Source organism: Telmatherina bonti, assembly GCF_933228915.1.
Source record: "Telmatherina bonti genome assembly, chromosome: 23".
NCBI classification, from domain to species: Eukaryota; Metazoa; Chordata; class Actinopteri; order Atheriniformes; family Telmatherinidae; genus Telmatherina; species Telmatherina bonti.
The window spans coordinates 19,153,960-19,178,038 of NC_136632.1; the positions used below are offsets into that span (position 1 = coordinate 19,153,960).

General features: G+C 40.1%; 1 protein-coding gene across 6 annotated transcripts in view; it reads right to left on the minus strand.

Moving 5' to 3' along the window:
• The window catches only part of nav3 (neuron navigator 3), a gene marked incomplete at its 5' end in the record, with an annotated part of 209,255 nt that overhangs the window by 97,370 nt on the left and 87,806 nt on the right, over nucleotides 1–24,079 (minus strand). For all 6 annotated transcript variants that reach the window (XM_079263304.1, XM_079263306.1, XM_079263303.1 and 3 more), the window contains 3 exons: nucleotides 9,839–9,954; nucleotides 14,264–15,389; nucleotides 19,548–19,690. In XM_079263304.1, the coding sequence (XP_079119430.1) occupies nucleotides 9,839–9,954; nucleotides 14,264–15,389; nucleotides 19,548–19,690 (1,385 nt within the window). The remainder of the gene's footprint in view (nucleotides 1–9,838; nucleotides 9,955–14,263; nucleotides 15,390–19,547; nucleotides 19,691–24,079) is intronic.

A 24,079-nucleotide genomic window follows, 5' to 3' on the forward strand; every position in this document is an offset into this window, starting at 1 on the left:
CTGTTTGGTAATTAAAGACAAGCAAAGACATTTGAGTCTTCTTCATGTGTTTTGCAAACAACATTTGAACACTTCAGAGTCTGCTTGAAAACACACATAATAAAAAAATCGGTATATTTCTGAACCCAAGAGGTTTTTTGAATGGATTTAGGAATCATTCAAAGTGAAAACTTGCAAAATTTCTGAAGATATGTAAATGTCAAGTTAGGGCAAGTATATTTGTACAGCACTTTTCATGTACGACACAATTCTAAGTGCTTTACATGAAACATTAAAGGCATTACAGATGGCGTAAAAAAGCATAAAAGACAACAACAAATAGCAAAAATCACAATGAAATCATAAATTATCTTAAAACATTCAAAACCAAGATAAGATAAAAGTTACTGTGCAAATCTCATGCATAGGCGCATGAGAAAATAAATGTTTTTAACCTGGATTTAAAAGTGAAAGTTTAATCTCCACTGGCAGTTTGTTCCACTTGTTTGCAGCTAAATGCTGCCTAAATGCTGCTTCTCCATGTTTGGTCTGGACTCTGGTCTGGACTCTGGTCTGGACCAGTTGACCAGATTCTTTGGATCGAAGAGTTCTACTTGGTTTATATTCTCTGAACACAGATGTTTTCTGGACATAAACCGTTCTGAGATTTTTAAACAATCAGCAGGGTTTTAAAATCTATCCCATGACTGACTGGAAACCAGTGTAAATATTTTAATAGAAAATTTGTTTGTAGATGAAAAGGCTAAAACTACTAATGATGAAAAAAACTTAACACTTTCAGAATGAATAGAAATATGCCACTGAAATAATGCAGGTGTAGCGATATCGTTTGCTATGATAAGGTGCTTTACTGCGGTATTTTATGTCAAGATGTACATTACGGCATGCACGCTGCAATATAAAAACAAACATGGAGAAATAAGGTAGCAGACGTGTTTCAGAGCAGGATAAGTCATTAAAAGATGACCAGACAACCAAAACCAATGAGCTTGTTCATAAAAAAGGGGAAATTTCTGTCGCATGGATGCGGTTTGGATATAAAAAGACCGACATGGAACCGACAACAGACTAGATCACAGTCCCAACAAACAAACTCCGACACAACTCATTTTATAACCTGCACAAGAATCAAGTTAAAGAATACAGAATAAAGAATAGAGTCAATGAGCAAAAGCTGCAAAAGCAGCGTCAAGTAGTGGAGAAAACTCTTATAATAAACTCCAGATGCAAACGCTGCAACAGGAATTTGACTGACACAAAATTACACAAACAATTTTATATTATTATGTATATCGTTATGAGGCTATAAAATGAGCTATATCAGGATATGAGATTTTAGCCATGTCGCCCAGCCCTAATACAATGTGTGAATATTATCTCCACAGAAGCCAACGCTGAGAATGTGAAGCAGAGGAAAATGAGAGGTTTGTGGACCTAAGACTCAGGCCAGGGACTGTAAATGGACATTAAGAAGACTCCCATCTCCCTTATCCAGTTTACATGTTTCTTCTTCAAAGCAGTCCTTCTGCTGAGATTGAAAATGACGATTATCATTATAATGGTTGATGTTGCGGCTTCCTTTTCCTATAGCCGCTGAGAGGTGTTGGGTCCTGTAATATTGGTGACGCGCTTCGTCCTTCCAAAGAGATGCTGGATCCAGTTGCGTCTTAAGATGGTTTATTTTCATTGGGATCAGTGTTGCTTTATATATACAGAGAACGTGCTGTGATGACTTGACAGAAAATAAACCGGAATAATATTGAAGAAAACACACAAAAGGCTAAAGCAAATTACAAAGGAGAAAAGCGAAAAACGAAAAACGGTCAACAAAAATTACGGCTACCCAGCTGCCTCTCCCCAAAACCATTTCCCCAAGTGAGAGTGTACCTTTTAAAACTTTGCCCCACCCACATGCACTTACACCTAACCGCGCCCACACACGCACGCACTAACACCTGTATACGCCCACACACTCGCGTATAGTGCTCCACAGAATACATGTCTTCTATACACCAGCCCCTAATTATTGATTTCTACAATAATTCAACAAACATGGAATTAGAAGACATAGTTGTCACATAACCAATCCAAATACATATATATATATACACATACATACATACATATATATATATATATATATATACACACATATACATACATATATACACACATATATAAATGGCATGAGAGTATCACAGTCTATGAAAATACAACATAGCAATTTTCTTTCTTCTGGTCACCATTTTGACCAATAGGCTCAAAGTCACTTCAGTCAATAGATGGTCACGCCGGTCCAAAAAACAGCAAAAACAAAGTCACTAATTTTCCAGAGGACCAGGTGGGTCCTTATGCGCTATCTGCCTCCATCAACAGACACACCTTGGTAATAGGTCGGTCCAAACAGCTAGTCTTGGATTTTAACCCGGACCTGGCGGACCAATCCCCTTTTATCAGGAAAAGTCTCCAACACTCGTCCCATAATCCAAGAGTTTCGAGGAGCTGTGCTGTCCACGATGATCACAACATCTCCAGGAATAAGATTCCGCTTGACTCCAGCCCAACGCTGGCGCTCCTGCATCAGAGGCAAGTATTCTTTAGTCCACTGTTTCCAAAAAAGGTCTGACATATACTGAACTTGTCTCCATCTCCTCTTAGCATAAACATCGGTTGGCTGGAATACTCCTGGTGGTAATGAAGGTAAGTTATTTTGCAGCAGCAGGTGATTAGGTGTTAAAGCCTCCAGGTCATTTGGATCTGTGGATGCTTTTGTGATTGGCCTGCTGTTCACAATGGCTTCAACTTCACACAGCACAGTTTGAAGACCTTCCTCGTCCAAATGTTGTACTTTTAAAGTCGAATTGAGCACTTTCCTCACGGATCGAATGAGCCTTTCCCACGCTCCTCCATGATGGGATCCTGTTGGTGGGTTGAAAGTCCACTTGATGCCCTTCTGTAGCAGCAAGTTATTAATCTGCATCTGATTCCATTGTTCAATTGCCATCTTTAGCTCCCTTTCAGCTCCAATAAAGTTCATGCCATTATCAGAACGCAGTTCCTTCACCTGTCCCCTCCTGGCAATGAAGCGCCTGAGAGCATTAATAAAGGAATCCGTGTCCAACGATGATGCTACTTCGATGTGGACAGCCCTTGATGCGAGGCAGGTGAACAGTACACCATACCGTTTTACGATACTCTTCCTGCTTTTCACCTCAAATGGGCCGAAGTAATCCACTCCCACGCAGGTGAATGGTGGCTGGTCTGGTTGTATTCTGTCTTTTGGCAAATCTGCCATCTGCTGGCAAACAGGGGAAACATTTTGTCTTCTGCAGATGGTGCATCTCGACAAAACACCTTTAATTGCGGTACTCGCTCCAGTAATCCAATACTTCTCGCAGAGCTTGGAAAGCATATGATTTCTCCCTCCATGCCCAACTTCCTGGTGAATGTGGCGGAGCAGGAGGATGGAGATGTGGAGCTCTTTAGCCAGAATGACAGGGTGTTTTGACTCTGCTGGCATCGATGATCTACTGAGTCTGCCTCCTACTCGCAGGATGCCATCTTCAAATGTTGGACATAATGCAAACAGACGACTGCTTCTCTTAACATTCTCCCCTTTCTCCAGACTCTCGATCTCCTCTGGGAAACATCTCTTCTGGGAAAACTTTATTATTGCAAGCTCAGCTTCTTCAAGATCTTCCACGGTGAGGCGGGAGCTTGTTTGCAGCTCCTTTCTTTTCTTGTAACGGTACAACAGCCCTTTTTTATACCATAGCATCCACGCCACAGACTTTCTCAAACGAGTCCAGGAGGAAAAGTAATGGATCAGGTGAGTAGTTTGATCTTCCTCAGTCTTCACAGCATTCACTGAGATGATGTTTTTTACTTCAGGATCATTCAGCGAGATCTGCTCACCTGCCTCAGGATTCGCAGGCCACTCACTCTCTGGCAGGCCTAAAAAGTGAGGTGCTGACACCCAGGCTGTATCCTTAAGGAAATTCTCCACCTTAACCCCATGGCAGCATCTGCTGGGTTTGACCCTGTGTCCACATATCTCCACTGATCCTGACGAGAAGATTTTAGAATCTCAGCCACTCTGTTTGCCACAAACACTTTGAACCTGGTTGTCTTGTTCCTGATGTACTTTAACACTGATTCACTGTCTGTCCAAAATACAGAGTCTTGTAAGTTGATGTGTAGTTCCTTTCTCCACAAAGTGTCCATGCGACTGGCCATTGTGGCTGCTACAAGCTCCATTCTGGGGATGGTAACTGCTTTCAACGGAGCCACACGTGACTTCCCCATGATAAAGGCAATGTGACTCTGGTGGTGCTTGTTTTGCAGCAGCAGATAGGTTACTGAACCGTACCCATCTTGGCTGGCATCACAAAAATGGTGTAATTGAGCTGTTATTACATCTCCAAAATCCACAGGTTTAAGGCATCTGTTTAGCCTAAAGTTGTCCAACAGATGAAGACGTTGTCAGTCCACCTTTTGGAGACTTCTTCAGGTATAGGCTCGTCCCAGCCAAGTGCTTTTCTACACAGGTCCCTTAAGATTAATTTAGCAACCAGTACAACAGGACTCAACATCCCCAAAGGATCGTAAATAGAGCTCAGTGTTGAAAGAATCCCTCTGCGGGTGAATGGCCTTTCCTGGAGCACAATCTTGAATTTGAACATGTCAGATTGAATGCACCATTCCACACCCAACACTCTCTCTACAGGCAAGGATGGCTGCTCGAAATCCAAATTCATGACTCCTTTAGCTCTGTTCATTTCTGGAATATGCTCTAGAACTTTTGGCCTGTTGCTTAGCCACTTCGTAAGGCAAAATCCACCCCTTTTACACAGAGCCACAAGTTCCCTGTACAAAGTGACTGCTTCCTCCTCAGTACACACAGATGCAAGGCAATCATCCACATAGAAACAATGCAGGATTTTATTAACCGTCTCCTCCTTAAACAGGTGTACAAAATCCTCGGCACATTTCTTCAGTGCGAAATTGGCACAGGCAGGGGATGAGGTTGCACCAAATAGGTGTACCTTCATCCTGAACTCGACTGACTTTTGGTCTAGCTCCCCCTGCGGCCACCACAGGAACCTCAGGAGGTCAGCATCCTCTGCAGGGACTCGCACCTGATGGAACATGGACTCGATGTCTGCCATGATAATGACAGGCTCCTTTCTGAATCGAGTAACAACTCCTATCAGTGAGCTAGTTAGATCAGGGCCTTGAAGTAGCTGATCATTGAGTGATTTCCATTTAAAGCTGGCACCACAATCAAACACCACTCTCAGCTTCCCTTTAGTTGGATGATGGATGCCATGGTGTGGTATGTACCAGACTTTGCCGTCGCAACAATTCAACTCTTTCTCAGGCACCCTCTCAGCATAGCCCCTCGCAAGTAGGTCGTTCATGAAGGTGGTATACTCTGAGTGAAACAGTGAGTCTTTCTGAAACCTCCTTTTCAGGTAGTGCAACCTCTGTTCCACCACTTTCCTATTGTTAGGCATAATGACCTCTGGCTCTCTGAAAGGCAGACCGATCTGATAGTGACCATCCAGATGCTTTACAGATGTATTCACTAATTCCAGGAACCGTTGATCCTCTTTGGACAGACTTGGCTGCTCATCCATGGCAGTTTCAGGAAAATCATTCTTGAACTGTTGTTTCCACAGCTCATCCAGATGTATGACGGAGACTCTGTTTACTGTCACTGACTCACAGTCAATAGCCTGCCCACTGCCTCCTCCTGCCAGTGGTCCATTCACTGTCCAGCCCAGTACAGTCCTTATGGCATAAGGTCCATCATTCACACTGTGGATCACCTCCAATGGCTCCATGGCTTTAGGAATATTGGTTCCAATGAGCAGATCAATTCCTGCATCAATCTGAGGTAAGGTGATGTGTTTTAAGTGTGGCCACATTCTCACATCCTTTTCTGTAGGTATGTTGCTCTGATATACTGGCATTGACTTCTGTGTGTAGGCTCTCGGCAAGTCAATAAAGTTGTCACAATTAAGTGCTGCTACCTCTAACTCAGGGACCACATTGCTGTTCACCACTCTTTCCTGACCCATGGTTCTCAGGAGAATGTTGGTCCTTTTTCCAGTGAGATGGAGTTTATGCAACAAGTCCTCTGTGCAGAATACCGCTGTGCTGCCTTGGTCCAGGAAAGCATATGTGCAGATAATTTTATTGCCCTTCTTTGCTTTGACCTGGACTGGCACGATAGGAAGTTTGCAGTTCTGCTCTCCAGCCCCTGTAAGACCACTCGAGACCAGGGTGTTGTCCACAGACTGCATGACATTTCTCCCAGTCTGATCAGCATTACTCACATTGTCCCTGTGTAAAACAGCTGGGTGTTTCAGGCCACATTTGAAACAAGAGATCCTTCTACGGCATTCCTTACTGACGTGTCCTTTACACAGACAGCTATAACAGAATCCGTTGTCCTTTAAGAATCTCATCTTGTCTTTGTGAGCCATTCTTTCCAACTTCACACACTTCTCAAGTGAATGTCCTTCTTCACAGCAGGGGCATATGTGCCTCCTTGTTTGGTGAGTATCTTTGCTCTTATTCTCCAACAGACATTTCCTTTCCACAGGGTCTACAGTTGTGGCAAAACTTGTCCCTTTAATTCCAGGGCGGAGCTGGACTTTGAGTTTGCTTCCTCCTTTATGCATTGTTGGTGCATCGTGTATGTTGCCAAAAACTGGATCGGTGAGTATTTTCACTTGCCTTTCAACAAAGGCTGTAATGTCAATAAACCTTGCTCTTCTGTCTGATTTCTCCTGAAGGTCGCAGGCATGACTTCTCCATTTTTCTCTCATCCTGTATGGCAATTTCTTTATAATGTCCAGCATATTAGATGGTGTGCCCAGATCACGTAGGTATTGCACGTTCTCCATAGCATTACAGCAGCTGCGGAGAAAGAGACTGTATTCCGACAGAGCCTTCACATCCTCTGGTTTAATTTGTGGCCAAGACAATGCTCTTTCCATATAAGCCGATGCCACCTTCTGCTCATTTCCGTAACGCTCCTTTAATAGCGCCTTTGCTTTGAAATATCCTCTTTGTGCATCGATATATTGGCAACTTCTCACAAGCTCTTTTGCATTTCCTTTTGTGTATTGTTCCAAAAAATACAGTCGATCATAGTTGTTATTTGTATGACATTCCACTCCATATTCAAATGCTCTCATAAAAGAGTAAAACTTAAGAGGGTCGCCATCAAATACTGGGATTTCTCTTTTTGGAAGAGCAGACAGGCATTGCTGTTGTATGAGAAGTGATGTTATTTCATTCTGCTTTCTCATTATATCAAACATGCCATTGCTGTCATCACAAAATGCATTTCCATTCTGCGTCAGTGCAGGAACAGATGGCTCTACTGTTGGAGGTGCGTCGTCACAGGTTTTCCTCTTCGGTTTTGTGGACAGCGATGGGATAAATTCTAATGCTTTCACATTAAGAAGTTTTGGCTTTTGTGGATGTTGTTTCTTTTCCAGGTAGGAGTTCATCCCGTCAGAAGCTCTTGATTTGTGACTTCCACTGACGATACTGCTTCTGGCTTTTAGCAAATTTAGAGTTGCCATTTTTTCAGCAATTTCAGTGTCCAACTGAAACTTCTCCTTTCTTTTTCGTAGTCTTTCTTCTTCCTCTTGAAGTGCATGCTTTTCGTCAAGCAGTTTTTGTTTTGCTTCTAATGCAGTCAGCTCTGCTTCCGCTTTCCATTGTGCAGAGGATCTTGAGGTTGTGGAGGAGTAATGTGATCTTTTACTCCCTACATTTGAAACACTGTCCTCAGGTTCCACTTGAATGTCTGCTTCAGGTTCATGAGAGGGTTTCAGCTTGTCAGCGCTGCCTGGGCTTGCAGTTGGTGGTGGTGGTGGTTCTGCATTTCTATGCAAATTCTCCTTTTGCCAGTCTTTCACTGCATCAGTAAATGCCTCCGAATATTCCATAATGGTGGAAAACCATTCATTTTGTTTTTCCTTTTCCTCCTCTGGAAGTAATGGCAACAGCTACTTGTGTGCTGAGTGGGCCTTTTCACACAGTACATTTAAGTTTTCAAGTCCCAGAGAAATTTCTGTACCATTTTCCTTTAATTTCATCTGAGATTTAATTTGTGGTATTAATGCTTTGATTTTATTGGTAGCAGTTTTACGCTCATTTTGTAGTCGTTCGATTTTGTTTTCCAGAGCTTTTATGGTGAGTTTAACTTCCCTTGTCCCTCTTTCATTTTCCATCATGTTTGAACCCGTGCTTGCTTGACTCATTTTAATTAAACTTCATTTCACATTACTCAACATTCAAAGTTCCGAGATATATTTGAGGTTCATGCCTTTTACATTCAGATTTCACAATTCAACAACTTGATATCCAGACAACATCGGCGCTGCGCACCATTCCGTTTCAATCACGGCCAGGCACAAGGAAGTAGCGCTTCCTCTGGCGCAAAATGTCCGCTTCATTCATTCATTCCTTATAAGACGCTCGGCGGCATCAACAGCAGGATTGCTTTCAGCGTAATCCACAAAATCATGAAACAGGCTTGGCTTACCTGTATTCAGATGAATGAATTGCGTTTTGCGCACTTAACTGCTCCTTTTCTCCTACCACTGGCCCGTTCCTTTGGCAGGTGCGCAGCGTGAAGCTTTTCATAGATGCCTTTTTTGTTGACAAATGTTGCGGCTTCCTTTTCCTATAGCCGCTGAGAGGTGTTGGGTCCTGTAATATTGGTGACGCGCTTCGTCCTTCCAAAGAGATGCTGGATCCAGTTGCGTCTTAAGATGGTTTATTTTCATTGGGATCAGCGTTGCTTTATATATACAGAGAACGTGCTGTGATGACTTGACAGAAAATAAACCGGAATAATATTGAAGAAAACACACAAAAGGCTAAAGCAAATTACAAAGGAGAAAAGCGAAAAACGGTCAACAAAAATTACGGCTACCCAGCTGCCTCTCCCAAAAACCATTTCCCCAAGTGAGAGTGTACCTTTTAAAACTTTGCGCCACCCACATGCACTTACACCTAACCGCGCCCACACACGCACGCACTAACACCTGTATACGCCCACACACTCGCGCATAGTGCTCCACAGAATACATTTCTTCTATAGTTGATAATGTACTATGGTTGCTATAGTGATGCAGCACTGTCACTGTAACAGATGATCGGAGCCTTTGGGGATGTAAACACAGAGCCACAGATGTTCCCTGTGTCCAGCTGTCAGTGTTGACCTTTTCCATGCGCGACATGAAACCACTGTGGATGGGATACCCCAAGTAAACACAAACAGCTTTCCATCAGTAGATACACACACACACTTACACACTAGATGCACGACACCAGAACATTGTACTTCCTACAGCAGCTGCCTTCAAAATCTCCTCCTGCAGCTACTTTCCTCTGATGCTCTATTACCAGACGCAGTAGCATCCTCTTCCACAAATATCACAAAGAATTCATGCATTTATTTGCCGCTTTTATCCAGTTTGTTTCCCTTTATGAAGGAAATGCTAATTTGAAACAACTCCTTACACATGCAGAGAAGACCTGCCTCATCTCTGCAGCAGCTTTAAGGTCAACAGTGAATAAATATAGATGCAGAGCAGAAGTTGAAGGTTAAAGTCTTATATAACCAAGAATACAAGATATAAATGATAAAACGGATATCCGTGTGCACATTTACACACCCACACAGGGAGATGTCTGCACATAGCCCACAGGAATTCTCTGTGTGTGTGTGTGTGTGTGTGTGTGTGTGTGTGTGTGTGTGTGTGTGTGTGTGTGTGTGTGTGTGTGTGTGTGTGTAGATCTGCTCTACCTGATATCTCCTCCAGGCACTGTTTGGCTGTCTTGCTGTAGACCAGCTCTCCCTTGGTAGGGCTGAGACAGGGGTCGGCTGGGGCCACCATGGTGCAGTCATTTTCTGAGAATGTCCTACAGGAAAAAGAAACAAATAACACACAGCTGTACAATGACAGACTTTAACATCTGGAAGAATTAGGGTGATTACAGCAACTGGAATGGTTTCATGAGGGGCAGCATTCACTGGAATCGGTAAAACACTGCTTCACTTTTCTTTCCAGGGCAAATCTGCCTGAGGTTGAATTTAGGCTAGAATATGTGCTTTTTAAAAACTGTTTTTGCTCATGTGTATTTGTTATCAGACACTGTTAACAGTTCAAGTTTAAGTTTATTTAAGTTTCTTTTTTTTCAGATCCATATACATTAATTTCTCATGACCATAGCAGAAGTTAACTGTTTTACTGATAACATGGCTGAGTCTCCTGGAGACTTGTTTAGGCTAATTAGCTTCTGTCTTTTTTTGTGACTAATTTCTATTGGAGTTTTAGTCATATATAAGTTTTATTTAAGTTTCAAGATAACATTTCCCTTTGTGTTACAGCTTTGGTAGAAAATAATTTCACGTCAATAATGATACTGATACTGAGATTGTAAACACTTTTGGCCTGGATAATTATTGTGCAGAAAAAAAAAGATATGTTAAACAAAGCCTATTAGCTACATCATAATTAATTGTTATTGCATTATTATAAAGTATTTTTTTTCCTATCATAGGCAACTCCAGCAGACAGGGAACAGCATAAACGGGCACTGAGCTGTTTTTATCAAAACATTTTGCTTTTAATTGCTTCATTTGCACATTAGTTCATGTTTACTGAGTCTCATTGTCTTTCTTGGTTTTGCATAGCCCCCTTAAATGGACCATTTTTGCATATTCATTACTACTTATTTGAATTCAACTGAAAAAAGCCAAAATAACTAAACATATGATATTATGTTTTTTATTTAAAAAATTGATGTGACAAAATATAATATTGTGCCTTAAATCTTAATTTAAATAAAATTAGAAAAAAATTAAAACAAAAAAACTGTTCAATATGTTATTTTCTGAAAGTTTTCTTTTAATATTGTCATAATATTATTATTATGATTACTTAAGAACAGAAAACTGTATACCGAAGACAGAATACTATAAATACTTGGTGAAAACTGATAAAGAAAATGTGTTTCAGCAGAAAATTCAAACAAATACAATTGCTGAGAAACTAAATATAAAAACCAGTTTCTTAAACAGCCAAAACACTCCCTACGCTGCATGTAGAGTGTGCCTTTGTCAGGCTACTGCAGAAGAATTTGAACTTCAGAGAAATCCATGGGTCTTAGCTACATGTTCAACAGATGGACAACCCCAACGGGGAGAAGAGACTGTTTCATACACGTTTTCTGGGTGGCTGTCAGTGTGTGTGTGTGTGTGTGTGTGTGTGTGTGTGTGTGTAGAGCAGAGTGTGTTCAATGTGTGTTTGTGTTCATCTGCCTGTGCTCTTCAAGCCTCAGCAGCATCATGTTCCACTGTTTGTTTGCTGAGCAGAAGAAATTCACTCCGATGAAGTCAGAATCACAACAAGAGACAAAACCATGTGCAGTCAGTCAAAAACAGACAACATGAACACAGTCAGAGACGGAAACAAATAACACAAAACACCACAACACACACATACATAATCAAAAGTTTAGAAATAGCCACTGTTTTTATTGAGAATCTAAAAACTATACACATCTAATCTTGTATAAACAGCTGAGAAAACTAAAACAATCCCCCTCCACACAGATCTGTGCAAACTACCGAACAGCAGCCATTCCCTCCCATACACACACCACATGTAACACACCAGGGACCACCATCGCCACCTGCAGAGCTGCAGATAAGAACTGGCTTCCATTTGTGGGAGCAGCATCAGTTTCTGACTTCAGCTCATGTGAAATAGGTTTTTTTTTTCCTGCATGTTTCCTTCACCTCAGTGGTTTCAGAAAGAAAAAGCAGACCCAGGCAGAGATACTCTCCACCATGGCTGGACAGACAAACAGGAGACTGCATATATATGGTAAAGGTGAGAGTTGAAGCAATAATTCATTACTAACCTAAAATTCAATCAGTTACTCTCAAAACGAATGTTTGCGGCCTCGGGTGGAAAAGAAATGACATTTAAGTTGTTATTTTGTGAAAGCGTTGTGTTGCATTGTTCGATCAACAGCTAATGCAAGAAGCAGAATGCGGTGGTGCCACCATCACTGCTTGTCTGACAGGCAATCTGTGGTAAATTAACTCTGCAAAGAAAATTTAACTGAGCTTTCAAGTAACATCACCGTATCTCTCCCAATCCTGATTCAGCATGTCACGACTGATAAGGTCAGCTTGGAATGCTTACCTTATGTGCGAGTGTTTTTAAGGATGGGTAGAGGGGAAGTTGATGCTAAAAATGACACAATCACACTGATTTGTTAAAACTGGAAAAGGCAGCTATATAAAATGGGCAGAGAAAAAGAAAAGGAAGAAATAGATTGGGTGAAAGTATGTTAAAGTAACACAGCTTGACAACACTTGCTGAATACATGCTAACAGTTTCTAGTGAGACCTGTTGGTGATGTCTGGCTCGTCTCTCAAAAGGTGAAACAATAAGATATCATGAAAATGTGTAATTCAGTGGAAGTAACTGATAAATATTTAGATTTAAGATGTGAAATCAGTGAAAAATCCCATCATTGTGTCTGAAACACCAAAATTCAGCAAGCAAAAAGAAAAAAAAATGGAAGAGAGCTTTGAGTCTGCTGTGTATGACTAACTTTTCCATTTTCCTGGCTCTGGATCACGTCAGCTTGCCAGCAGCAAGAGCTCACCAAGCAGCTCTGCATGCTTTCCCTCTCCTGCTATTCTTCACAGAGATGTGCATGTTTTTAGTTATACCACACTCTGATGAGGCTAAAGCTTCACAGCAGTGAGTGAAGCTGGCTCTTCCCACTGTTTTTATTCATCATTAATTATCTTAAATATTTCCTTGTAATGGTTGACAGAAACCGAATATTTCTTCATTTTGATATTGTTAACTTGTGATTTCCTGTTATCGTGATAATTTGTTTCTTTTTATTGTGTTATTGAAGTATTTAAGCTTGGTTAATTTGTCATTTTTTAATCTAATTTATGCTTCATTGTAAGTATTTACTTTCCCTGGATCAATTACCGTCTTGTCTTATTTTTACATTTAGATTATGGTTCTCGATAAGCCCTTATAGAATTTCCAACCTCCCCAGCACTATAATTAAAATTATTAATTTACTTATATTGTCCATCATTTGAACTTTTCTTCATTGTTTTTATTATTTTGTATTTCATGTAAAACTCTTGAACTATCTATTACTTCTTTTACAGTCCAAACTCATATAAATAAAATAAATACATTTTTGACTCAGAGCATTTCTGATGGATGTTACCCAATTTAATTCACTCAAAAATGGATGAAAATTAAAATGATTAAAAAAAAAAAAAAAAAAAAAGCCATGGGAGCAAGAAGTGAGTGAAGTTCAAGCTTCAAAATATTCCTTCAAAAACAGACCAAACAGATGGTTCATCCACTTACTATTTTCTCATTGAGTGGGTGATTATTAATATTATTATTATTATTATTAAAAATAATAAATATCATTTTTTATTATTATTATTATTATTATTATTATTATTATTAATAATAATAATAATAATAATAATAAATATAATTTAATTATTATTATTATTATCATCATCATTTGAGCAGGACTGACAGCAGCAGCAGCAGCTTGCTGAATATGTGGGTTTAAAATACTGTTAATGCAGCTGGATGTGCAGAGCAGACTGAGCAGGAGGAGGCATCTAGAAGCAGAGAAGGGTGAAGGATTAGGTTTTGTCTAATGGGATTCCTAACTTCCTCTCTCTCCAAGCACAAAGGCATCAGAGACGTTGGTGGCTCTTTGTAAAATTTTTTATTCATCTGGATCTTCCCCACTCCCTGCTCCTCTGATTCCAGTATGCATCAAAACAACAGTGTCAAAATAAAAATGGGAATGGGTTTCTGAACACAGCCGACGTCTGGATTCTTACATCAAGGATGAAGCTCAGACAGACAAATAATAGGCTTTGGCAAGCAGCAGGCTGAGGATGTTAATTTGTTCCGTAATGACTGTGAAATGATGTGGAGGCGAGAACAAGATGCACAGTGGGGAGCAACAGCTGATCACTGGGAAAGCTACAGGATTACAAACGATGTATGTGTGTGACAGCATACATGTGGGCATGCATGTGTGCAGGTGTGACTTACAATGGGTTAAAAAAAACTGACCTATCAGTGGAAAAGCTAACAACACACCTTCAATACTTTAATGTCTGCCTTATAAATGGAAATGGACATCTTACCTGTACATGAAGGGAGCAACAGTGGCCGTGTTGGGGTGGTTGTGCTGCTGCTGCTGAGGAAGTTGAACTACTCCATTCCCTCCCAGCACCCCACCTCCTCCTCCTCCTCCAGTCATCCCACTGGACCCAGACAGAGCTGAGGTGCTGGTGGATGATGTCATGCTGGTCCGTTTCCCCTCTGGGCCCCCAATGGAGCGTTGAATGTAAAAACTCCCACCTTGCCCACCTTTCGTCAGCTTGGCTTTCTCCTCTCCTCTCATGTTGCCACTGCTGTTTAAGGCTGCTTGGTTCTGGGTCTGGGTCTGGGTCTGGGTCTGAGGCTTTGCCGTTGCTGTGGAAGGAGCTTTAAGTCCCGGTTTTGGGATGCCGCTGGAAGCTGAGGAGGTTCCACCCTCTTTCTTCCCTGACGATGACTTCCCTCCTTTGGGGATGAGACTGGCTATTTTAGAGTTCTTCTTGGTGGAGTCAGCGGAGGTCTCCCGCTCCTCTTTCAGTGGAGGGTTCTCCTTAGATGATTTCCCAGACTTGCTTTTGTCCTCCCTGTCTTTGCTTGAGGCCATGGACCTGCTGCTACTGGCAGAGGCCTTTGAATTGTTTGAGGAGGTGGATGAAGATGTTTTGCTCGGTGCAGTGATGGATGATGCGGGGGTCTTTGAAGGAGTTTGTTTGGTCGTAGCACTGCTACTACCGCTGCTGCACACTGAGCCTGCGGCTGTCAGTCCGTCTTCGCCGTACTCCGACAGATCATCTTCCTCCTGAAGAGCCATTTCTGCCATAGATGGTGATGCTCTCGATGCAGATCGGGGGTTAATTAGGCGAAACTTTTCCAGCATTGACCTCTGAGAGAGTGCAACCCCTGACCCGACTTTTGATCCGTCGCTTCCATGAGAGTGAAGGCCTTCCAGGGCCTGTGGTGATGGGGTGGTGGAGGGTGAGTGTGTGGGGCTTGCCAGCATAGATGAAGTGGCGCTGTGCTTGAGGTTCATGGACTTGCTGCGCCAAGACTTTCCAGCTGTGGGTGAAGGAATGGCAGAGGCCAGCTGCTGCCCACTTAAGCTGGTGGGGACCATCCCACCAATACCACTACCATTCATCCCGCTGGATACTGGGATGCCCCTCACTGCCTCTGAACAAAGGGAGAGGATAAAAAAAGCATGATCAAAAAAGGAGCATTTGCAAAACTGAAAAAAAAAAACCTTTTTTGTACAAACTCCACAACCTCAGTTTAAAACTAGAGAAAAGTCTGTGTACAAATAGAGGGGGAATAGAAAAGGTAAGCTTATGATTAGCAAGAGGTGACAGAGTGACAACACGAAGTTATGCACCATCAGACCGACTGTCTATCAGTCAGCACAGCGAGGAGGGCTCAGTTGGCTGTGAGTCACCTCCACGCTGCGGTTTAAAGCCCCTTCAGGCAGGCAGAGATGTTTCAGATTCAGCCGATGGTTGAACTGAGACACTTTAACCGGCTTATGTCTCTGACAACATCCTTGAAAACCTTAAAACATGCTTAAAAAATACCCTCAGTGCAATCTGTCAGGCTTTCACATAACATTGTTTAAAACATAATCTGGTTACCAGCTGTAAAACGCACAGCAGCTTTCTGAGTAGCTATCAGTCCAGAAAAGACTGAAAGCCTAAGCTTCCAATTAAATAGCCACATCAACACAAAAGTGCCGCTTTTCTTAGTAAAAACAGTGCTAGTAACTGTTTTTTTTAAAGGTAAAATACCAGCCAGATGGTTACTTTCATCAGATATAAGGTTAAAAAAGGTCAAATAAATGGAAATTCACAATGTTCAGAGGTCAGTTTAACTGTTTTCTGTTTGTTTTTGTGTAAGACCCTCATCAGAAAAACCTGATGAAACGCTTGCTGTTGTCTCCTCCATTCGGGGATGAAAGCAGCAAATAAACAGGCAGCAAAGATGATATCAAACTGCAACAGTTTGTATGATCTTCATCAACCAAATACCAGATTTATCCAATGCAGAGGTTAAAAATCAGCAAAGATCCTCTATTTGCCAATGAGATAAAGAATATTAAGTTAAACTAATGATGGAATGGATTTCTGGTCTCCACATGTATCTGGATGACAGAGAGATAATATTAGTTTTTATTTTAGTTGAGATGCATTTGTCCTGGTTAGTTTGTATGAAAATATCTGACACCAGGATGTACTTAGGATGTGCAGCATCTGTAGAATGAGTCAAATAATTCCCTTCAGAAACTCTGGAGAGACGAAACAAAATCTGTGCTCACTTTTACAACTTCCGTTGAAATGCATCAAACTTAGGACCTGCGATTGTTTTCCTAAAGAGGTGACTCAGTAAGATAAGATTGTTTATTTTTATTTTTTAACTAAACAGGATTTTCTATTCAAACTCGTTTTTGTACACATATGTTAGTTACAATACAGTGTTTCTTAGCTTTTTTTTTTTTTTTTTTTTTAAAATAAATGACCTGTTCCAGTATTCATACACATGCACAAACTTCACTAGCATCCCCTTATTAAAATAATCAGCAACAAAAACGCCAAAATATTTCACATCCCCGAAGGCTGAAAAAGTCTTGCGGGACACAGGTGTGATTCCTTTAATAGCATATTAACATTATTTGCTCAAGGGTTAACTCCAATCTGTGCTTCAACAACATCTTTGTGTGTAATTATGTTTGGTCTTGAACACACTTGTTGATCAAACTGTTATATGTGTGTGTTGGTGAGCTGTCACAATAAAACCCATCTGTCAGCTATTCTGTATTGTGTGTGTGTTTGCATATGTGTATATATATCTGTGTGTAAATGTGTGCCAATATATGCAGATGTGTACATAAGAATGTAGGTGTATATGTCTATATTAATTTGGTATTTTTTTGTATTTATTTATTTTTTTCTTTAAAAAAAAAACAGACAATTAAGGGATGTAACAACTGTAAGGAAGATAAAATTGTGATTATAAAGGGGGGCATGCAGGAATAAATACGCTTTGCTTCATCCTGCTCCTTTTCGGACTCTATAATAACTGATGCTTTTCTTTAACCTGTTGATTAAATTGTGTCATTTTTGTACAAAAGAAAGAAATATCAATTATTCAATCAATAAAGCTTATGTAGAATAAGTTATTTTTATTGAAAACAATAAAAAGTTTGTGCATGCCTGCGATCTGTGCCTTCCTGTTTCACAATGTTCCAGCTTGGGAATCACTGTTAGACAGCGATTCACCGAGTTTAGTGTTCAGACAACTCAAATACTTTGATTCCAAGTCTAAACTAACCAATGCTGTCTTTTTTCTTTTAAATATATATTTCAAGAATAACAGAAAGCAATACTGATCAATAATGCTACAGTGTTAAATGCATTTTGATGACCAACTGATGAAAAAAACACCTTTATTGTACTTCTTCACATGTGATACCAATATAAACGTGGACGTCTGGGCGAGTACTCTAGTACATACATGTGTGTCCTCGATATGACCTCATCATATTTCAGCGCTGCTTCAGATAGTTTCTGAACATAAATGTAGGAGATTACAAGTGCTGTATGTCCGCTTGCGTGTCCAGTCAATTAACCCCATCTTTATAGATCCCTCACCCCCGTCTCATCCCCACCCTTGAGGCTGTTTGCAGGGCCACTACACTTATCACCGTACGGTGACTTGGTGTTGCCGTAGCAACAGTCTCTTTTTTTCTTTTGCCTCAGCTGCCATGAAATAAAAGCCACTTCTTTTGGGCGGTGGTGAACCCTCTTGCTAGCATATCCTCACGCAGACACACACAACCTTTAGAGAGACAGAGACATGGATGTCTGGGTTTAAGAGCCTATTCATGCTTGAAGTGACACACACACATATGCAGCTGTGTGTGCAGCTGTTTTCCTTCACTAGTCTGCAGCTGCTTAGCACATCATATCACTATCGCACAGATAATAAAATAATCTTTCTGCTACAGGAAGTCAGCAGCTCCCCAACTGAGCCTCCTCGTCATCATATCAAACAAGCAGTAAAATCAGCAACATTCTTTTGTCAAATCTAAGCTGCAATAATATTTCATTTTTCATGCTTCAGTATATTTGGCTTAAGCTTAAATGTACATTTGTGAGGCAACAAAATGCAATAATGTTTGTAAGAATGGAAAGTAATACATTTTCAGTACACGAGGACATAGATGTATAATAAAGTAAAAAAGATAAATAAAAGAAAGTGAAATAAAATATTTCATGCTGAGGAAACAGAAATTATTTCACAAAGGTGAAGACACATTCTGCATGTTTCTCTGTCTCCTGCGCTGCCCTGAAGCTTTGGGCTGCATTCTTGACATTTCTCAACAATTGATTTTTCTTTTCTTCTTTGTTTGTTTTCTTTTTTTTCCAACCATTATATGGTTTCATCTCCCCTGCAGCGAAGCTCCAGAGGCTGGAGTGTCATCCCTGCAGGCTGACGGTTTGTTTTAAGGCACACAGTAAAGAAAAATCAACATCCTACATTTAACTTTAACATGTGCTCGTACTATTTTTACAATCATCCTTTTCTTGTCGTACATTCCTGTTTTGTTTTCTTAAGTTTAATGCAGGTTTAAAAAGGGTGAACACACATTTTGCAACACCAGAAAAATCTTTTGGGATTAAAATTGATCCAAACTTTGTAATCAAACATTTTCTCCAAAGCAAATGTTTTAGCATTGGATATATCCGGAATCATTTTACATTACTTATTATTAAAAAAAACCCAGATATATTTAATTGATCTGAGCTGCAAATAAGTTAAGATAAATAAGTCATGGGAGAATTTTTGAGCTTTCAGCAACAACAAATTTGTTTTTAAAAGACTATGAAATATTATCTTCACTCATAACATGATTAATTTAGTGTTAAATAACATGTTAACCTCACACTTTAAGAGCTTTTCCTCAAAAGCACAACTGCTCTCAACAGCTTGATCATGCTTGACAGAGCAGCCGCCTGAATTTGCCCCTGTGGCCATCTCTGAAATGTTTCCACCGCCTCCACTTAACAGCATCATTATAACTCACTTGGAATAAAGAGCTGGGGATGATTCAGCAGGCTGGTTAAGACTGGAGCAGAGGACTGGCTTTTTCTGTGGCTGATGGCTTTTCTGTTTGAGCTGGATTGTGTGAGGGGTGCCATCATGTGGCTGGGTCGGAGAATGTAAACGAGACTTCTCATCAAACATCATCTCTAATCCCAGCATAGAGTCAGCTTTTGGAAGTGTTCATCTTCAGTGAGTGGAAGAACTGTGGTCACCGAAACAGGCAGCAATATTTCTTACCTCTATCATTGCCACTTGCATATTGAAGAGGTTTGTTCTTGTCGATGCTGTTGAAACTCTGGCTTCGACGGTTGAGGTTGGATGAGCCTGGGCTCCTGGAGGCCCCGCTGCCTGCAGCAGGTACTCTGGAAGGACCGGGTAACCTGCCATACAAGACATCAATTTAATGCTGAAATAATCAGTTAGATGAATGGTTTTTATCTATAAATCTCTTCTGTTTGTAACCACAACATGACCACATGCAACTCTTGGTCAGAGAAATTACAACTGTTTGTCTCACCTGTCAGAGATGTAACTTATTCTTCACAAGATGTTTAAAGTCTTTTAATGTCTACATGATACTTGATTATCAACAATTCAAAGACCAAGTAAATATTTATTGTGTCTTTTTTCAACTTTCTGCGTGCAAACAAAGAATTAGCTGCTGTAACCATAAAAGTAATTGGAAACAAGGTCGACTGCTGTTTACGTAAAAGTCCATTTAAAGTTGAACTGTAGCGTAAATTACACTTCTAAATAACAATTTTCAGTACTTTAGTGCATCTTAATCTTTTACCTGGCAACATGAAAATAGCAGGAATTTGAATATGTGTGGGAAGTAGACTCACTTCTACGGTCTTCCCAGTTTTACAAGCATTTTGGTCTGACATGCATGAAAATAATAAATTGATCCTGAAAGTAAATATTCCGTTGTGTCAAATCGACTTTAAGCTCAGTTTTGGCTAAAAGAGTCCTGCAAAGATGTCTTGAAATCTGACCCTGAACTGTGTATCAGTAAAAAGAACAGGAGAGTGTTGAATGAGAGGAAGTGTGAGTTCCCTTGTGGGTTAAGGAGAAGAGGATAAAAGAAGATGGTAACTTTGAAAGGTTGTCTCATAAAAAGTTGATAGACATCTGTCAGGCCTGTTCTGAAAAGTGAAAAGTAAAAACACGAAAGAATTGTGGCCCATCTTAGTCTCATATGACAAAAGTTTATTTCTTTTACTTCCACCATATTCACAAATACGAAGACAAGCCACCCACAGTGCTATCTTCAGGAATTTTTCCCCCTGACACAGTTAGAGCTGCCAGTGTCACATGTTGATTTGCTTTGCTGCAGCTGGAGATTTTTTACGACTCCCAGAAGAAAATTACACAAATAATCAAATTAAAAGCCTGCTGTTGCTGAACAATAACGCCACACAGTGTTTTTCATTTGACTTCACCAGATGTTTTCATTCATTTATTAGTTATTTTCATTAGAAACAAACTTGACTCAAAGATCATGTGAAGACATTTGACAATCTGGATCTATTTCCACCATCTATCCTGTTTCTGCTTTGAGATGATGCCAGTCGACCTATTCCAAAGATAGAGTTTTGTGCCTGAAATAAGACTGGTTTTTTTCCCCTCACAATCATTTTAGATTGTTTGAATGTTTTGTGCCAAAGGAAATCTGATCTAAAGTTTAACAAATGGAAGGAAAGAAAAAAGAGAAAACAAGACAGCAAGAACACAAAAAGATTTGTGTGCAGGCAATTGTGAAGCAGATTAAATAATTCATAGTTGGGAAAATGTGCTGTGGAGGAGCAAAGAGCAGAAGAGTATGTGTCTTTTCATTCATAGCCTAGTTTTTCTCTATTCAATAAGGGAAAAAAAAGATTTTTCAACTTGGGAGTCTCTGACTCTGAAAGTTAATCGATTTGCTTTGTAGAATATGTCACTTGTGTCTGCACTGCAGATGCAGCTGCGATGTTGGAGAGAAAAGTGGCTTTTACAATCCTGCATTGGTCAGCATTGGGAAAACATTCTGCATTTATTGAGTCGCATTTTGTCACTCTGAAATTTATCTTAATAAAGGGCAGATCTTCATGTGGTATAGATAAATCTCCTGGTTAAGAGGAGAGGTATTTTTCTAGTTAGAAAAAAAGACACCAAGATGGAACTAATTATATAACAAGGCCAATACAATAATGAATATCAGAGCTGAACAAATAAATACATTAATAAATAAACAAATGAATAAATTAATCAAGAAATAAAGTTAAGATTACAATGCCCCTGCTTCATATACCATCCTTTTTTCATTTGATTGGTCATGTTTTAGTGCTGCATGCCAGAGCTTTGTTGGTGTGACATTTCCCAGCTGCTTTCAATTTTTACTTTTCTATCACTTTTATCATCATAAACACATTTAAATTTTACATATTTAAAAAGAAAGAAGCATGTTTCTGGATTAAAATGTACAATGTAGGCTTAGAATAAAAACATATATGGGTGAGTGCATGGTGGTTAGCCATCATGTCACCTGAATGCTACCCGTTGCCTAATTTCCATAAGTTCTTCTTCCTCTTGTTAATAATAACAAGACAGTCATTAACTATTACAAAAGATGCCAAACCGCTGGTGAGGAAAAACAGGTTGAGCTTTAAACTGCATGGTTAAGCATCTGCTGCACTGTCTCTTCTATTGTTGACAAGATAAGATAAGATAAGATAAGATAAGATAAGATAAGATAAGATAAGATAAGATAAGATAAGATAAGATAAGATAAGATAAGATAAGATAAGATAAGATAAGATAAGATAAGATAAGATAAGATAAGATAAGATAAGATACATCAAGAAGCAGGAAATTTGTGATGCTGATATGTTTATTTGCTAAAACTCAAAGGCAGCTTATTTTCACATCCTTGTGTTCATCCGTAGCAACAGCAGACGGTTCAGAGATGCTGATCCAGTTCTGAGAGCAGCTCCAGTGCTTTTCCTGAGTGAATGCATGGAGCTGCAACCAGAAGTGGTGTTGAGCTGAACCAGATGGACTAGCACTGCACAGCAACAAACACATAATGCAGAGTCAGAGTCGCTGTCAGAGTTGTAAATTCAATCAGAGATCCTACAAAGGTGACTGCACTGTCTGCTGGAAGCTTGCATTGATTATGTCAAGGAGGAAAAGGTTAGACAAGACTGTTAGATAATGAAATTAAAGGGAGAAAGGACTAAAAGGATAAAAAAAAAAAAAAAAGAAATAAGAGAATGGCAGTAAAACATGCAGTGTTGGTTTAAAGTCAGAGGAAGATGAGACTGTAGCTGAAAACCCAGACAAGACAAAATAATAGATAAACAGTTGAAAATGAGGGACAGATTGCGGCAATTTAGATGGAAATCAGGAGGAAGTCCCTTTCATCACAAGATTCTTTCATCCTCAAAAATACAGGTCAGATCATGCATCAGCAAAATGGAAGTGGAGAGAGAAGTGTAATGCAATTTCTGGACAGGGATTTTGTTACAGAATTGATGGATCTGCAGGCTGACTGCGAGATGAGATATTGTGGCCTGTCATTCATTCATGATGGAAAGCAGTCCCTGTAGAGGAGAGAGCACTTCTCATTTCCTCTGTCAACATTGTGCCAGTGAGGCTGGATACAGAAACCAACCCTCTCTTATGTCAAGCCAACTTCCTACAAAACCACTTTCTATCTGCCAGAGTGTAAGGTTGAGAACATGGCACCCACACTACCTGCTAGAGGCACATTGGCCTTATCAAAATGATATATATCAATGCAAGCAGGTGGTTGAGAAAGTATCAGACAACCCCCCCTACTGCTAGTATAATGAAGGACAGCACCGTACTGTTTAAACCACTAATATCAAAGCGTATGATGGGATGTACAGTTATGGATTAGTTTTATGCTAACAGAAAATGTACATTGAAAATCAGTAGTGGGATGGAGCTAAAACACATGTTAAAGTTGGAAAACTCTTTATCAGTGGTGAACAACTGTAGCAAAAACAAAATAACATAGGTTTCTTTTTAATAGGCCTTTTCACAGTAAAATCTAACAGTACACACTGCAAGGGCAGCAGACAGTCCTTTTCACAGATTTTATAAGGTTAATGGTTTATGAAGTGGAAAAGGACATTTTGATCATCTAAATTCTGCATAGGTACTGGGCTTTTTCAGCTTCTGAAATGTGCTATATGTGCATTCTCATAGACTCACACTAACCAATGGTTGTAGGATTAAATAAAAGAGAAGATTAGATGTGATCTGTTGATTTAGCTAATTATGTAGCTTTTATGACTTGACATTAAACAGTCAGTCAGTCATTTCCTGAACTCCTTAGTCCAATTAAGGGTCGCAGGGAAGCTGGAGTCTATCCAGCAATCATTGAGCGAGAGGCAGGGTACACCCTGAACAGGTCGCCAGTCCATTGCAGGGCCAACACAGAGAGACAATCAACCATTCATGTGCACACTCATTCAAAGAAACAATTATGAGTAACCAGTTAATCTACCATGCATGCCTATGGATGGTGGGAGGAAGTTGGAGTACCTGGAGAGAACCCACGCATACCACTTTCTTGCTGTGAGGCCACGATGCTAACCACTATGCCATTGAGCAGCCTGACATTAAACAATTATAATAAATTCCAATGTAGATTATAATGAATTTAATTTAAATGGGATTGAACTGAACAAACTAAGTTAGAGTTTAAATGAGTTGGACTGGATCTTTAAAACTGCCTTGAGATGAACTTTGATTCATATAGT